General features: G+C 53.8%; 9 protein-coding genes across 9 annotated transcripts in view; 3 read left to right on the top strand and 6 right to left on the bottom strand.

The window, feature by feature from the left end:
- Window positions 1-398, bottom strand: part of BDZ99DRAFT_486384 (Clavaminate synthase-like protein) — a gene marked incomplete at both ends in the record, with an annotated part of 1,681 nt that extends 1,283 nt beyond the window's left edge. Inside the window, one exon of the mRNA XM_033722771.1 lies at window positions 150-398. Within this exon, the coding sequence (XP_033579950.1) occupies window positions 150-398 (249 nt within the window). The remainder of the gene's footprint in view (window positions 1-149) is intronic.
- A 976-nt stretch (window positions 399-1,374) lies between these two features.
- Window positions 1,375-1,808, top strand: BDZ99DRAFT_473724 (uncharacterized protein; the record flags this gene model as incomplete). The annotated part of the gene is made up of 2 exons (XM_033721852.1): window positions 1,375-1,706; window positions 1,751-1,808. The coding sequence occupies 2 exons, from the start codon at window positions 1,375-1,377 to the stop codon at window positions 1,806-1,808; spliced, it is 390 nt and encodes a 129-aa protein (XP_033579951.1).
- A 266-nt stretch (window positions 1,809-2,074) lies between these two features.
- Window positions 2,075-4,217, bottom strand: BDZ99DRAFT_247160 (RNA-binding domain-containing protein). Its single transcript, XM_033713644.1, has 6 exons — window positions 4,215-4,217; window positions 3,808-4,133; window positions 3,587-3,691; window positions 3,395-3,538; window positions 2,594-3,338; window positions 2,075-2,535 (listed from the first exon to the last, which is right to left on the bottom strand). The coding sequence occupies exons 2-6, from the start codon at window positions 4,014-4,016 to the stop codon at window positions 2,386-2,388; spliced, it is 1,353 nt and encodes a 450-aa protein (XP_033579952.1). The 5' UTR covers window positions 4,017-4,133; window positions 4,215-4,217; the 3' UTR covers window positions 2,075-2,385.
- A 286-nt stretch (window positions 4,218-4,503) lies between these two features.
- BDZ99DRAFT_517280 (uncharacterized protein) lies at window positions 4,504-4,935 on the top strand (the record flags this gene model as incomplete). Its single annotated transcript, XM_033725164.1, has 1 exon — window positions 4,504-4,935. The coding sequence occupies one exon, from the start codon at window positions 4,504-4,506 to the stop codon at window positions 4,933-4,935; it is 432 nt and encodes a 143-aa protein (XP_033579953.1).
- A 1,380-nt stretch (window positions 4,936-6,315) lies between these two features.
- BDZ99DRAFT_473726 (Scytalone dehydratase) lies at window positions 6,316-6,992 on the bottom strand (the record flags this gene model as incomplete). The annotated part of the gene is made up of 3 exons (XM_033721853.1): window positions 6,316-6,753; window positions 6,814-6,911; window positions 6,962-6,992. The coding sequence occupies 3 exons, from the start codon at window positions 6,990-6,992 to the stop codon at window positions 6,316-6,318; spliced, it is 567 nt and encodes a 188-aa protein (XP_033579954.1).
- Window positions 6,993-7,240: 248 nt separating this feature from the next.
- BDZ99DRAFT_460311 (uncharacterized protein) lies at window positions 7,241-8,263 on the bottom strand. The gene is made up of 3 exons (XM_033719361.1): window positions 8,092-8,263; window positions 7,380-8,019; window positions 7,241-7,328 (listed from the first exon to the last, which is right to left on the bottom strand). The coding sequence occupies exons 1-2, from the start codon at window positions 8,174-8,176 to the stop codon at window positions 7,730-7,732; spliced, it is 375 nt and encodes a 124-aa protein (XP_033579955.1). The 5' UTR covers window positions 8,177-8,263; the 3' UTR covers window positions 7,241-7,328; window positions 7,380-7,729.
- Window positions 8,264-8,640: 377 nt separating this feature from the next.
- BDZ99DRAFT_496089 (MFS general substrate transporter) lies at window positions 8,641-10,988 on the bottom strand. The gene is made up of 10 exons (XM_033723424.1): window positions 10,526-10,988; window positions 10,250-10,470; window positions 10,146-10,202; window positions 9,915-10,095; window positions 9,640-9,863; window positions 9,441-9,587; window positions 9,321-9,377; window positions 9,136-9,269; window positions 8,995-9,067; window positions 8,641-8,940 (listed from the first exon to the last, which is right to left on the bottom strand). Exons 1-10 carry the CDS (start codon window positions 10,937-10,939, stop codon window positions 8,877-8,879), a joined length of 1,572 nt encoding a protein of 523 aa, XP_033579956.1. The 5' UTR covers window positions 10,940-10,988; the 3' UTR covers window positions 8,641-8,876.
- A 468-nt stretch (window positions 10,989-11,456) lies between these two features.
- On the top strand, window positions 11,457-14,027 carry BDZ99DRAFT_460316 (uncharacterized protein). Its single transcript, XM_033719362.1, has 2 exons — window positions 11,457-11,760; window positions 11,814-14,027. The coding sequence occupies exons 1-2, from the start codon at window positions 11,534-11,536 to the stop codon at window positions 13,843-13,845; spliced, it is 2,259 nt and encodes a 752-aa protein (XP_033579957.1). The 5' UTR covers window positions 11,457-11,533; the 3' UTR covers window positions 13,846-14,027.
- Window positions 14,028-14,505: 478 nt separating this feature from the next.
- On the bottom strand, window positions 14,506-15,674 carry BDZ99DRAFT_411351 (NAD(P)-binding protein). The gene is made up of 2 exons (XM_033716615.1): window positions 15,174-15,674; window positions 14,506-15,106 (listed from the first exon to the last, which is right to left on the bottom strand). The coding sequence occupies exons 1-2, from the start codon at window positions 15,460-15,462 to the stop codon at window positions 14,616-14,618; spliced, it is 780 nt and encodes a 259-aa protein (XP_033579958.1). The 5' UTR covers window positions 15,463-15,674; the 3' UTR covers window positions 14,506-14,615.
- Between the last annotated feature and the right edge of the window lie 64 nt (window positions 15,675-15,738).

Below are 15,738 nucleotides of genomic sequence, written 5' to 3' on the forward strand. Positions count from 1 at the left end.
GGGGGTGTTGAGGAAGAGAGATTGGGTTGGGATGGGTTGGTGGGAAGGATAGAGGTTTCTTTTTTTTGGAGAAGATGGATTGGATTGGGAAGCAGAGAGGGAGATAGGAATGAGAGGGAGATGCAATAGTACTAACACTTGAAATGCACGAGGGCTGCCTCGATCTCCGCGATTTCTTCTGCGCTTAGCTCGTAGACCCAATTATAGCCAGATTCCTTGATGCTGTCACCATCCCACACGAACTCCGATTCTAACTTCGAAGGGAATCCGGGCGGTAGGGTTTGTTCGAGTTTCTCGGTTGCTAGACGGCGCTGCGTGCGCGCTTTATACTTGTCGAAGTCGGGCGTGTATGTGATGTCTGGTTGGCCAGGGGGCGCAGATACCGAAGCGGTAGCCATTTTGAAGTTTTGTAATCCAAGTCTTCGCGCTAAACTAAATGGGTGGGTTTGTGAGATATGTGAAGATGGGGGATGAGGTCGGAGAGAATGACGTTAGTTTATATATACACCAATTTGAACCCTGTCGGCATTTCGACATCATTCCCCGCTATCATGCAATCGCATTTGGGTATCGCGAAGGCACCATGCTACAAAACGAGCCTTCCATCCGAGATGGTGTACTTTAGCAGGGAACCGAAATGGCAGGTCGTAGTGATGTTTCCACCACACCTCTAGGGTGGTTGTCTTTCGAGTGAGATGAACTATGTGTCACGTGCTTCTATCAGATCTGGCTTCGGCTATCTGGTATGCTACTGCTTAGGGTGCTTCAACGCATTCTCGGGAATATGAGCGGCAGAAAAGACTTTCATTAGACTAAAAGGTTGTGCATACCGTGATAAGCTACTGCATCGAAAGGAAGAGATGAATGCCCAGTGTGACCGAGGATGACGAACCCAAACAGATCTCTACCGCGAGCTACAGTCCGCCTCCCTTCTAACGAACCAGACACTTTCACCAGTATGCCAAAGCACCCCTAACAGCAGCAAGCAATTAGTTTTCGAGTGATTTCCTGTCATAGTACTACATACCACCATCCCCTCCCTCCCCCTACCCCCATTGCCCTCTCTAAAAGCAAAAAAAGCAACAAAACAGAACCAAAAAAAAAGCTTTTAAGCCGCCTACGCCGCCCCAGCGACCCCATGGGTCCCGTCCGATCCGTCGGAACGCCAGACGCCATGCTAAAATGAGCCCCAAAGCCTCCGTAGTGCAAGTGTCCGCAAAAAAGAAGGCCATCCCACATCCCGCATCCCCCCCGATCTAACCATAGCCACCCTTTTCTATACCCGCCTGCTCTAGCCATGCACCGCTTCACCCCAGCAAGCAACTCCAACCACAGCTCTCCCTTCATGAAAGAGGGGGATCCGTGGTTGTGGAGATGGCTGGAGGGGCGCACACTCACTGCTCCGCAAACGCGTTCTCGAGCCCCTTTGCCGCCGGCTCGTCCCGCTTCTGCTGCTGTTGCTGTTGTTGCGCGTTGAGGCTGACCTCATTCATCTTCTGCACGAGGAGCGAGGCGCCCACGGGTCCCGGTCCCGGTCCGTCTTTCGGCAGGTCTGATGGAGGAGAAAGCGCCCCGGGGGAGCCCAGGCCCATCGGTGTCGGGAAGGGGAGCATAGGCGGGGGTTGGATGTGCGCGGCGTATTGGCTACGGGTCGTGTTAGCGCGCCAATTCGATGGCCTGCAAAACAGAGAAGAAGAAAAAGTGAGGTTAGTTTTAAATTCCGGCTCTTTCTGCTGTGAAACGGCTGCAGGGACCGAGAAGTGAATGGGCCCACCCCCAGCAGCGTCCAAGGTTTCGAGGTTTCATGAAGCGGATTTTTTTATCGCTGAGTCGAACGGAATCGCGGAAGTGAATTAAATTCGCGGACTTTGTTTCAAACGACGAGATGGAAATGGCAAAGGCGTGGAGATGATGTAAATGCACCCAAATATAGTCAAGCATGAATCGAGAAGAAATGGAAGAGAGCCAAAGTAATAGATCTTGAAGCTGCCATTCTCACCGCCATCGCCGAGTCGTTTTACACCTCCCAATGCTCCCAAAAACAATTCCAGCCCCGAAAACCGGGTTTGAGTAGATGAGGGTAATATAAGGCAGTAGATATCGCAAGTAGCAAAGCAAGAAAGAATTGTCTGTCCACCGGCCTCGCTCAAGCTGGAACTCAAGGGGAAAAGTGGAAACTAGGTGCTAGCTAATAACAAAACCGGGGACACCCCGAATCCCCCATCCCAGTAGCAAAGAGAAATAGAAAGGAAAGAGAAGGCAACACCTTCCATCTGGAACCCCGAGCAAGCAAGAGCTGTTGTACACAGGAGTTTTTCTCTAGGCCACCCAACACGGAAAGCAGAAGGAGAAAGCATTCATGATATGGCAACTTTTAGAGAGCATTTACCACCCAATGACAGATAAAGGGGGCTCCAGATTCGGGAAAGGGGTCGTGAGGTGGGCATTCATAAGTATGGAAATCATTGAGCAAGCCAACCGTTGGGAAACCTTGGACGCTCGAGGTGCCGCCGTGAAAGTGAGGGAAAAGATTTGCTTACTGCGAGTGGGTTAGTGAGGTTGGAGAGGTTGGAAGAGAGCTGTGAAGACTAACCTTCATGGGTGCGTAATTGCCGAAAGGATGGCTAGGAGGCATGCCCATTGAGGGGTACACCGGGGGAGGTGGAGCCGGACGATAAGGAGTTCCTGCCGGGCCCGAGTTGTTCTGGCTACGTCCCCAGCTGAGACGGACGCGTGAGTTGCCGATCGGGTAGCCCTGCATCTGGTTGATTGCCATCTCGGCAGCATGTCTCTGTACGAATTGGACGAAGCCGCATCCCTTGCCGGGCGGAATCTTGACGTATGTGATTTCGCCAAAGCCCTGGAAGAAGGAGCGTAGCTCGTCCTCGGTGACGTAGCCAGAGAGACCTCCAACGAAGACGGTGGTGTTGTTGGGGTCGGTGAATTGGTTCATGGGTTGAGGAGCGCCGTAGTAGCCCATGGGTGGGGCGCCCATGGAGTACATGCCAACTGGGCCTCCAGCACCTTGCATATTCATGCCGCCGGGAGGACCTCCGGGGCCACCGCTCTTGTTTTTGGGAGTCGCGGTGGAGATGCGCATGGGGCGATTGCCGCAGTAGACGCCTTGCATCTCGGTCAGGGCGCGTTGTTGGTCGCCTTCGTCAGCAAAGCGAACGAAGCCATAGCCACGGGACAGACCGCTGATTGGATCGGACATGATCTTCGCGGACTTGCAGGACGGGAATTTGCCTTGGAAGAGGGAAACCAGGACGTATTCATTGACCTCCGGTCCGAGATCCCCGACGAAGATGGAGAATTCGGGGCCGCGGTCGTCGCGGCTAGAGAGCATTAGGCCTTGTAAAAGCAGAACGTGAGGAAGAGGAAATCAGCTCACCTTCGGTCAGCAAGACCACCGCCAGAAGCCCAGTTCAGCTTGAACGGGCGATTGGAGTTAGGAATAAGCTGGCCGTTCAAAGTCAAGGCTTTGGCGGCCGCCGCAGGGTTGGGGAAGTCTACGAAGCAGTATCCAGCATTGCTTCTGGACGTGGTCAGTTTGAATATAGTAAGGGTCCTCTGTTCCGCTCACCCGGAGAATTTGTCACGGATCATTTTCACGTTGACCTGCTCGCCCATGCCGAACCAGATGCTGCGGATGAAGTTCTCATCTATCCAAGGCTCCAATTCGCCCATCCTGAATGATGTTAACCCTGATTATTTTCCTGTTGTCCAAGTCCCAGACCCATGCCCCCACAGCCTTCGAGCTGAGCGGCAGGAGATGTTGCCGACACGCGGCGAGGTTGTACGTACCAAAGAGTCGTCTTGGAATCGCCGGATTGTTCACCGCCGGCGGATCCTGGCGCACCCATGTTGCCGCCCTGGAATTGGGCCTGGGAGTTGTCAATGGGCTGGCCCATCTGGGGCTGTTGCTGTTGTTGTTGTTGCGCGCCCGCGCCACCGGGAGCACCGCCCTCTTCGGTGGGCTGCTGGCCTTGGAATTCGTAGTTCTGGAAACTCATGATAGCTGTGGTGAGATTGTCGAAACCGTAAATCGGAGCTAGGAGCTAGAAGAGGTTGCAAAGAAGGAAGCGCAGTCAAGGACTGGTGTTGAAGGAATTAATGATGTCCGGACGGGTCTGCGGCAAGGAAGCGTCAGGTTAGCGTCGGTGAGATAGCGCGGCTCAATAGTGAACAATAGAGAGGGAGATGACACGTACAGCTGTCACGGGACTGCTGCGGGCAAAGCTGGCTGAGCTGCTTGCAATTGGCAACGATAGGTGAAGTGGATCGGAGCACGCGCCGTGGACCGCAGAGCAGAAGGCAGACGGCAGGAACCAAGTAATGGATGGAAAAGATGCCCCGGCTAACACTGTCAGAGAAGCCCAGTCGACGGGTGTGGTGGTAGTGAATAGAGAGCAGTCGTGGTGGAGGAAGAAGTTTGATGCGGAAGGCCAGTCGCGGAATCTGCACGGCCGTCAGTAGGTGGCACGCGGTAGGAGACATCACATGCGTGTCGTCTCCAGCAAGCAGCAGCACGAGGCCCGCCGCTCCAAACACGGCACGGCGCCTTGTGCGATAGAACCCACGGCTGCCGTGCGCGCGCACAGCTCGACAGGGCGCGCAGCTCGAGAGCAGCAAGCGCGCGCAGGCGGCAGGACCGCGCCCGGCAGCGCAGCGACAGTCGCGACAGCTGAACGGCGGCGGAGGGCGATGCGCGCAGCGGGCGGCGGGGGGTGCGAGGCGGGCTGGATGGCGGAGAGCTCCCGTGAGGCTGGTGGTGAAAAACGCTGCGGCAGAGGAGCACTCACCAGGATGACGAAGCAGAGCCGCAATGCATCAGAAACCTACGAACACCCGGGAATCTCAGGAAAGAACAACTCCGGCAACGCAAGGGAAGACACGAGAGAGAGTCGCAACGGGAAAGATGCTGTCGGATGAGGATGCGGGTGAGAGGCTTGGAGCGAGGAGAGGTCGCCGATGGCGGGGATGGGCATCTTGAAGAGAAGCAGCAGAGCCGGCCCGCGCGCTGACTGGCTGCCGAAGCGATGCTCGCGGCCCTATTTCGCCCTTCTTGCGCCGTGGCACGCGTGGGAGTCCAGCAGGCCGCGCCGGCCACGGTTCGATGCGCACCGCAAATAGCAGAGCGCACCGGCTCCAGCCCTGCCCTTTGCGCAATCCGCGGCTGAATCAAGCTTCGCGATCTTCGCCCTGCTCGTCCAGACGCTCTCACGGCGCATTCGCCTATGGCACGCCGCGCCGCTGCTCTGGGCCCGGGCCTCGCCGCTGAGGCCGCTGAGGCCGCTGAGGCCGCTGGCGTGTGCCGTCGTCGCGGTGGGTGTGGGCCATCTCGGGCAGCCGTTCGCAAAGCGCTCGGAGGCATGGCAGAAGCCTTCACGCCGGGGCATGGCAGAGCCCTCGCCTTCACGCCGCGTGTGTTGCGCCCTCCTATCACAGCGCGGAGCAGCGCGAACCCCCCAGGCCGTCGCCATTGGAGCGCATTCAGCTGGTCGCAGGCCCTGCTGCACGTTTCTGCACGACGCGATGGCCTGCATGAAAATTTCCTCCGTCGTCACTGACACACGACTTGTGGAGGCGCCTGCACGCGGGCCAATGACGGTGTTGTTGAGTCCATCGATGTTGCTAATGCCTTGGCGCGTTCAAGGCTGTCGACATCTTGAGTCGTGTGAAATGGGTCTCAACACCATGAATGGATATCCACACTTCAAATTGGGCCTGCAGTGGGACTGCATGGAAAACTATGCTCTGTTTTGAACAGATCTTCATCGCCGGGAATGCCTCTTAGAGCCCTATGAATAGAGTCTGATCTGCAGTGGCGTTTCTCGACCACAATGGTTGTGTCAGGAACACCGTGAATGGAGATCCCCACACCACAAATTTAGCACAGGTGGCACTTTACAAAAAAAGACATTCTTTTTTAATCAAGCCTCTTCAGCGCCGTAGATACCTCTTAGGGGCCCATGGGTGGAATCTGATCTGGAGTGGTGTTCCCTTGACCGCATGGCCGTATATCAGGAACACCATGGATGTCGAAACCTAGCCCATCAGATGTTGGTATGGAACAGAAACTTGTCCAGGACCACATTACCATAGATGTCTTCCGGAAGATAACTGCGTAGCACAATATTATTACATCACAGCATGGCAATCCTCGTCAGAAAGGTAGTATTCTCGTCAGAAACGTGGTATCCGTTACTCCACGACAGCCTAGTGCCTGCCGAACCCAATGCATCAACCGTGATTCCATTGCTCATCAAACCTCCATCCCCATCCCCATCCCCATCCCCACCACCCATCCACCTACGCAGCCGCCGGGATCCCGTTCGCCTCCGCCGCCAGCTTCTTCTCCTCCGCCTCGAGCTGCTCGTCGCCCATCTTCTCGCGGCCCTCGGCAAACACCTTGTCGAAGTCGTACTCGAACCACCGGATGTCCGGGCTGAGGCCGGCAAACTTCCACACGCCGTCAATCTTCTTGTACCAGTGCGTGTTGGTGCTGTGGGCGTGGCCCTTGACGGCGACGGTCGCGCGCGTCGCGTCCGTGTACTTCTGGTGCGGCACGCGCAGCTGGTGGTAGCCCGTGATCTCCGTGTCCGACACCTTCTCCCACTTGGTGCCGCCGATGAAGTGCTGCGTCTTGAGCAGCGGGTTGCCCAGCACCGCCGGGTCCGACGCCATCTTGAGGAACTCGTCCGCGGGCATGGCCTCCCACATCTTGTCGAGGAATGAGCGGTAGTCAATCTGGGCGAGCCGTTGTTAGCGGGGGGTTTGTTGAGGGGTGGTTGAGGGGTGAGAGCCAACCTTCAGAGTCGGTGCAATGCATTTGCTCAGACGCTCCCAGTCCTTGCTGTCGTAGCTGTCGGCCCACTCGAAGCACGCAGCCTGGCAACCGAGCACCTCTGTCCTCGTCAGCGTCCATTTCCATGGCGTAACCACCCAAGTATCTCACCGTCGAAAGTAGGGTTCGAGGTCTGAGCCATGGTGATGTTGATCTTCGTTCCGAAGTACAGGTGATGGAGTGAAGTGATGTCGAATGGGAGAACTCAGAGTTGTGTTTGTCAGGACAGATTGCAGAAGGAGCACTCCCCGCCAGTCTTATATTCGCTGCGTCGCGCCTTCCTCCCGCCATGGTTGACGTTGGCCGCCGTGGAAGCATCGTCGGCTCCCCATCTCGGACGGAATGTGGGGACGCCCAGCACCAGGCACTCCCGCTGCCGGCCCGAGAGCGGTGGATTTGTCCTCATGCACTTTGGGAGGCCTCAAGGCGACAGATGTCGCTATGGAGCGGCGCATGTATCCTCTTGTGATGCCGTTGGTGAGTGTTCGAGTTCCTATCGAGGAAAATGTCGTGCTCACGACCACGCAGGGTGTATCTTTCATACCAACCAAAGTCGTCGTCTACCTTCACTAATCTACCTTTTCTACAGTAAAGTACTAAACTAGACCCGCATTCCGCCTCCGTCGTACAACACACGAAGCCGCCGACGTTACGAATATTTGTCCGCGAGTAAACACCATCACGGCCCGGCAGCGCTGCGGGGTGCCTCTCCAGCGTGCTCCGCCCCCATCCACCACCACCACTACTACTCTCACGTAACCCGGCACGTGCCCGGCTCTCAAAGCGCCTCACCGGCCGCTGTTTCGGCACGTTGCGCAATCCCAAGGGCGCTCGAAAACAAAGAAACAGCACAATTTCAATCCCATCCCCAACCATCTCCTACAAATCCCCCTCGGGCCTCGTAATCTTGGTCAAATAATCCCCATTCAGCGTCTTCATCGCCTTCCCCAACCCCGCATGGCTGTAATCCTTCGCATTCCACATATCCTTATGATACGCCACCCGGCCCTGCCCGTCCAGCCGCAGCGACACGAGCGAGTCGACCGCTGTCGCGACGTGCAGCACGCGCGGCGTGTACTCCTGCCGCAGCTTGAAGACGAGCAGCGCGGGCGCGGCGTCGACAATCTCGGTGGCGAGGGTGCGCGAAGATGCCATGATTTTGGGGATGCCTGCGACATATTCATGTCAATGGACTCGTTCGGGTAGGTGCGGTAGGTAGGGAAATAGGAGGCAGCGCGTACCATACCACTGCCCGGCGACTTTGTACCGGTCGTCGCAGTAGCTCCAGGGGTCGTCGTAGATGGCGTTGGGCGCGTAGACTTGCATGTCTTGTTTGCTCGCGCTGCCGCTGTAGAGGCGGCATATCGCGTCCACGATGGCTTGTTGCTCCGACGACACGGGGACGGAGTTTTGGGGGTAAGGGGTGTAGTCGACGTCGGAGGTGTTTCTGGGCGCGGTGAGGGCGATGGGGTCGGGGTGGGGCTCTGTATTGGCCATGGTGGATGGTAATGAAGGTAGCTACTTTTGTTTTTGTATAGGTCGGTGTAAGTACTTCAGTTGTATTTTGTTTATTAGATGGGAGAGTCTATGTGTTTCTTGAGCGTTTCTATTGTTTTCAATGTTGATGACGATTTCCGAAATTTGTGGTCGCATTATCGCTCACGCGTCATCAACTCGTTGAAAAGGGCTAGCGGGCCCTCACGCCTGCACGTGAGTTTCGTTTTAAAACGACACCAGCCCTATTGGAAACCGAACTCTCAGGTGAGTGACGATTTGTAGCTTCCGCTTGAATCGATTAATAATTGATAATTTATAGAATATACACTGTGAAGCTGCCAGCTCCAAAACTCTTCCAAGTATGATATAATAGAGCAAATATGCTCTCATGAGAAAAATACACCAGTCCGCAAAATATGCGCTTGCCGCCCAAATATGCTCTGTACTTTTTGACTCTTCTTCTTCAATCCTCTCTTTTAACCAAGTATATAGTCACCGCATAGCTTGAAGATCTTGTGACCATGGGTCTCTACTTGGCGCCTGAGTATCGGCTTTTCGCTCTTATTTGCTTGCCATACCGAAAGAAGATATACCTAAGGCTCGTCAACATCAATCTCTCAAGCAAGGATACCTATTTTTTCACTCACGGGAAAGGCGCCAACACAAGCATAATCATAGCCAGCACGAACGTGGCCCATTGAAAGCCGAGATTGTGATACACTACACGATGCCCATTTGGTAAGCTGCAGATCGCAACGTCTCGCGAAGGCAGAAGAGGCATGACTTACTTCCAGGTCCGAAGAGCGGAAAGCCAGCCGCGAACATACTGCGCAAGAAGCTGTTCGCAGCCAGCGCGCTTGCGGCGTAGAGAGGGTAACATTCGACAAGGAATGTGAATACGCCGGAGTACACCATGAAGACTCTATGTATGAGGTCAGTGAAGAGAGTCATTGGAGTGGTGCGTCGTACGTACCCAGCGCTGATTAGCGAACTACCGATGATAGGGACGATCCAGTGAACCGATGCGTATCTGCAGATAAATTAGCGCCCACGCCTGTCCAGAAAGGGTTCTACTAAGAGGGACAAGACTCACGTCGTCCATCCAAACCAGAGAAGCCCAACAAACACCATCGGTCCTCCTAGAATTGCGGGTGGGAGGCGAAACTCCGGTTCAGAACCACCGATGTTTCCGGTCTCAGCGACATGCTTCGCGATGAGCCTCTGGTGGTTCTTGTGCCACCTATCTGTATTAGCGCCGGGGTTAAAAATCGCAAGAGAAAGCCTTATCTCACCATGGATCAGCGAAACACGCCAACAGCATACCCACGATCATTCCAATAAAGGTCAAGCCGATTTGCCAAAGATTGAACCCATGGTTCTCCTTGAACACAAGAGTGAAGGCGCCGAAGAATAGATATATGACCCCTAATAGGAAAGCTGTGAGAGTGCAAAGGAGGAGGCACATGGGCTCTAGCAGAAGAAGCATGAATGGACGGTAACATGACCTCATGATTGTCTTTCCGCGTGTCAGCCCAGATGAAAGTATGTGATGGGATTGGAAACTTACGTGTGGAATAGATCGGTCCATCTTCTCGATGGGCGCATACCATCTCTCATCGCCCGTCTCTTTGCGGAGTCTCCGAGCTTCGTTCCGCAGCAGAACCGGATGATACGTCTCTGGTACGAGGAATGTGATCGCCGCCCATTGAAAACCAGCCCATATCAAGAGAACCCAGAACGACCATCTCCTATCATTGTTAGATCGATGACTTGGCGGCGCGAACGGATGCAGACGAACCAGCTAACATTATAGTTAATGAAGCCTCCAATAATGGGCCCCAGTTCCGGACCGAGGCTACAAAAGTCAGCCTACTAGAGCTCAACAAAGGTAGTAGTGCTTACAATGGCGTTATCGTGTATACCAACATAGGCTTCTGTAGCTGGTCCCTAGCAAACAGATCCCCCATCGTGCTACCAGCAACACTCAAGAACGCGGCCCCGGAGAGTCCGCCAATGAACCGAGCTACGAGCAGCGTTTGAATGTTCTGGGCCACGGCACAAGGAATAATCCAAATAACGAAGAATGCTAAAGACACGACGTAGATCGGTTTACGACCATAAAACTATGCGTAGCAGTCAGTACCAGTTTCCCGAATCGCATCTTCTCGGCAAACGAACCTCGCTGAGCGGCGCTAGCAACATAGGACCCAACCCCAGACCGGCAACAAACACGGTCAGCCCCAGCGTTGCTACGATATTGCTAACGTCGAACTCTTTCTCTATCTGCGCGTATGTCGCGACGTACAGGGAGCTCGTGCTTGCCACCAGTAAACTTGTACCGGAGACGATGTAAACGATCAGCCATTTTCGCCAGGGAGGTAGGCTCTTTACACTCCGAGGGTCGGTATCGCCTGTGAAAGAGACCTCGAAGTTTGTGGTGGCGGGATCTTGTTGCTCTTTTTCGATGTCGTCTTCAAAGGACCTCGGGCGTAGTTCATGTTCATCAAGCTTTTCGCTGCAAATTGAGTCTTTTGAATGGTCGGTTCCCTCCATGGGTGTGTTTTGCGTTGCCGTAGGTACATCCAGTGTCATTTTTAGTCGAAGGAGGGCTTTTCTCGGGACAGGAAACTCGTGGTCTTCGAACTTGGTAGGAGGTAGTATTATAGGATTGGATGGAAATGACAGAAAACGAAGGCAAACAATGGAAGAGACATGATTGCAAATGGGATCAATGACCTACATAGTTATGGCTATGAGATTAGTTCCATGCCGCACCGAATGCCATATGTTGAGGTTAACGCTATACTCCTTGGAGCTTTCGGAGGCTAACCGAAAGGGGTAATTAGATTACTCCTTCGGGTGAGAGTCCCAGTGTGCGTGGCGATCGTGAGATAATTCTCTGTGAAAAAGCTCTCGTGGTCAGTTGCTGACATATTGGAGAAATGTGCCGGAGGTGTCGGGCTTAAGCTGATGCCGTAGCCATTAGAACTATAACGGCGCTTTCAGGAAATAAGGTCAAAGCCTTGTCTCGACACCGGAATGGCTGACTAACCCATGCTCTCCACCCTTGACTCCCACTTTCAACCTCGCTTCTTCCACGCGCATCATACGAAAAAGACCAGCTCTTCCGAAGGGGTACTGCAATGCGTATCACTCCCTAAAAGCCATGATTTCCGAGAGTTCGCCATGTTTGCAACGTTCAAAGGTGTCACCACCGCCTCAACTTTCAGCAACGAGGGCACGCCAAAGGGCGCGAAGCGGAAGCGTACGGCGGTCGATCGAGCTTGCGACCGATGCCGCCTTAACCGTATAAAGTGTGATATTGATCGCCCATGTCGTAACTGTCAATCAGCTGGTCGCCAATGCAGCAATGATGGGTCTCGAGAAGTCCTCAATCTCCCAGAAGCCAATAGGTCAGTCCAGCTCTCTCCGTGGTTCCTAGGTGAAGCTAAGTTAAGTCGTAAAGGGAGATCGAGAAGCTGAGGGCACAAGTCGCGGAACTGGAAGCCCGTGTACGAGAAAATGCAATACAAGCGGCATCAATGCCCCTCAGTCCGCCTTCTTCCGAAGCTACTCCGGTCGCTTCTGGAAAACGGGAGCGTAAGAGATCGAATCAGAAGGGTGCCTGGATTTCCGACCCAAACAGCCATCAGGATCATTATTTCGGACCGCTCTCCTCGCCCTATTTCGTGCACCGGATGCAGAATTGGATGAACAAGACCTTTCTTCAGGGAGGCGTACCGGATTTATTGCAGTTGAACTCAGCCAGTTCAACATGTGCTATGCCGGCGGACCTGCTACTTCAAAAGACTATCTTACTGCAGCATTCAACGGGTTCGGAGGAGCGCCATGTGGGACACAATCTAAGCAGGCTCCAAGAGGAGTGCTTCGTGAATCTGTTTTTGCAGTCGAACTACCTTCTCACACCTGTAATCGACGAACCAGACTTTAGAAGCTATCATGCCTCTCTTTGGACTGCAGCTTCACCAGACTCGGAAGGATCTCGGCTGCCATCTCCCCTCGTCGACATCATAGTGGCCCTGGGCATGCAGTACGGCGACCATCTTACAGTTCCAGTCGGCGAAGTATCTGATAGCGATGCCGACTCAAGCATTGGAGGATATTGGCTCTACCGACGCTGTGAGCTGCTCTTGTCACAGGAGCGTGAATATCCGTCCATACCAACCATTCAATGTCAGATATATTGTGTGGTCTATCTGATCAACGCGTCATTGATGAATATGGCAAACACTACACTCGCAACTACTATACGGATGGCCCATTCCTTGGGACTGCATCTTCCGCCTCCGGATGTTTCTCCGAATCGTAGAAACCTACTGAAGCGGATCTGGTGGAACTTAGTATTTGTCGACAGCAAGTTTTCGATGAGAATTGGCGAACCATTTATGGTCGATCCGTCAGACGTCGCTTTGAGTCTGCCAACCAAGGACGAAGATAAAGCAGCGATAGGCGAAACAAGTGTATTTACCTACGAGGACGTCAATCTCTTTACGTATTCTACGATAAGTGTGAAACTTATCCTAGCAGCTCGACACGTGTATGAAGGATTGCACGAAAAGTATCTGGAGGTGCTGGAGAACAACGATGGAAAAGATATCTACGACAACCCCAGCTTTCTCGAGGAATGCGCCAGATCGATTCCTCCAGCTATGAAGGCTCTCAAAGATTGGACGCTGGAGGTATCTGATGCCCTCAAGATTCAACGAAAAGGCTCAGCAGAGCCCTTCTCCACCATTCGGGATCCTCTGGACATTGATCATTCAGCCCCAATCTGGCTACAGAGACAGCGTCTACTCCTAGAACTACTTTATCATAACCTAGTCATGTCACTCCTTCGACCATTTATTCGATTTCACCCTGGAACCTCTTTCCTAACGCCCGTCGCATGCGCACTATCGAACTCGTGCATCAATCACGCAGCTGTCACTATTGATATTGTTAGCCAAGTCCTCACCGAAACCGATATCCTCAATAGTTGGCATCAGGTCTATCACTACACATGGGACGCTGCACTCTCGAGCATCGGTTTCGCGCTTGCCCATCCGGTCTGCCCATTCACACCAACTGCGCGGAGGACCATCAACACTTCGATAACCTGCTTTGACAAATTCGCCGCCCAGAATCTCGCAGCGGCAAAGCGTGTCGCCGAGGTAGTCCGCTCGTTCAATTCCATGCTCGATACGCGGGCTATCAACCTCCGTGGTACCGGCCCAAGGACCAGCCTGTCCGCTCAGCCTACACCGCTTTCACCCCGCTTTGCTTCCTCGACAAGTCTACAGCAGCCAGGAAATCCAGCAGCTCAAGCACCGTTAAGGCCGCAGTCCGTGGGTCTGTCAGACATCGTCTTTTCTCCCGGAATCTTAGCTTCAGACGCCCCGAGCTCGGACTTCCCGTGGGACATGTTCAGCGTGTTTGATGAGGAGACTTATTTAAGGGACGCAGGATCAGGCGGAATGGAGAATGTATGGCCAAATTGATATCATTTCACTCGGCTACTTGTGTAAGCTCTCCCAATCGCATTAGTGGGCATACGCAGACTTTTTTTCAACAGCACTGTCTCGTAACACTTTGTCGAGCCGAAGATAGCATCACTTTGACGATGTTGTTGGACGGTGCCTTGCCAAAAGTCTGGGCACTTGGCTTTCTCGCTGCTTGCCCCTGCTGTATTCAGAGGCTTTGGCCTCTGTTAGACGGCGATGTGTAGGTACAGCGACAGGTCATAGGTCTGCACACACGCGTTTACCACTTCTTGGGGTACCCCTATGGTATGTCAAAAACCTAGGTGCGAAGTCAAGTTCCAAGTAAGTACCGCTTGAGGCTCCCTAGTACGTTATTTTGAATCGGAAAACAGCAAGTTTAACACGACTGATAGCTCTCCAGGCCACCTCAGACCTTGTTAGCTTAGACTACCATTTTATGTTCCACAGAGCTACAAAACTAAGCTGTCCACGAATGTGTGAGAAGATCTATTTCAAACATTTCCCATTCTCCGGTCTACACTAGCGTGTGTACACCGGCATAGCACCGTTCAAGGTCCTTCAGTATATCAGAAAATTTTATGAAGTGATAGATTTGGCAAGCCGAAAAGCTCGCGAAGCCATCTTAGCCGATATTAGAATAAACTATCACTCTATGTTCCCAGTTCATAAATACGTACGAAGTTCTATCATTTTTCGGCTGTAATTGTATAAAGCGGAGTTCTGTCCATGGGCGAGCTGGACAGCAGCCCATTCTCCCACTCTAGAACCTACCACGGCTGCACGCCCGCCCGATCCACAACCTTCCCAACCTCATTGTCCCGGATTCCCTCCACAACATCTTTGACAAAAACCCCTCCAGCCTCCGGCCCTTCCGCACCTATCTGCCGCATACTCTCCACGTCATCGTTTCCTATTAACGCCCCAAGTAACCCCGTACTGAGCAAGCCCGGCGAAATGCACCATATCTTCGCCGGCGAGTCCTTGAGTCTAACACACCACTCCCACATCAGCATGTTCAACGCCGTCTTGCTCGTGCGGTACGCCATCGTGTTTGGCCGATTGAGCCCCGCGGCCGCAGTCGTAAAAGACGAGAGGCCCGACGTCACAAAGAGGAGGCGCGGATTTGCGGATTTCAGGAGCAGGGGCTCGAACACGACGGTCATGACCTGGGTACTGGCGACGTTGACGTTGTAGGTTTTGATCATGCCCGCGCGGATGGAGGCCGGGGTTTCGTCGATCTCATTGTCGAAAATGGCGCCTGAGGAGCATCGTTAATCAGTGTTGTGGAAGTCTTACGTGGAAGGGCTGGTACGGTAGATACATACCCGCGTTGTTGATTAGTACGTCGATATGGCTCACGCGCGACTTCACGTTTTCGAAGGCGGCGGCAATGGACTCGTCGCTCTCGATGTCGACCTGCAGCGGCAAGAGGCTGCTCGCTGAGTCTGGGATCTCGTTCTTTAGACGAGCAATGGCAGCGTGGACTTTCTCGATTGATCGACCGCCAAGGAAGATGGTGTACGGTCCTTTGGGGGATCCGTAGAGAGCTTTGACGGACTCGTAGCCAAGGCCTGTGTTTCCGCCGGTGATGAGGACGATGGTGCTCTCAGCCATTGTCGTGTTTGGGTGAAGGGCGCAGAGGAATCGATTCTGGCTTCATTGTGGGGGAAGAGGGTGGTGCTTATATTGACTAGGGTCATCAGAGCCAGGGACCTATGTCTCCTAGGAGGAGCTGTCCACTCCGACATTCTCCTTCTGGGTAGGCCCGCCGAGTAAGGCTTGGCACTCGTGAGCTCGCTAGAATACACGTGACACGGAGCGAGTTGATGCTCGCCCTGGTCACTTGGCAGCAAGACAATAATTCTCCGGGCCACCTCAGACGGCGGGAGT

The sequence above is a fragment of the Mytilinidion resinicola genome (assembly GCF_010093595.1).
Source record: "Mytilinidion resinicola strain CBS 304.34 unplaced genomic scaffold BDZ99scaffold_5, whole genome shotgun sequence".
Lineage (NCBI taxonomy): Eukaryota > Fungi > Ascomycota > Dothideomycetes > Mytilinidiales > Mytilinidiaceae > Mytilinidion > Mytilinidion resinicola.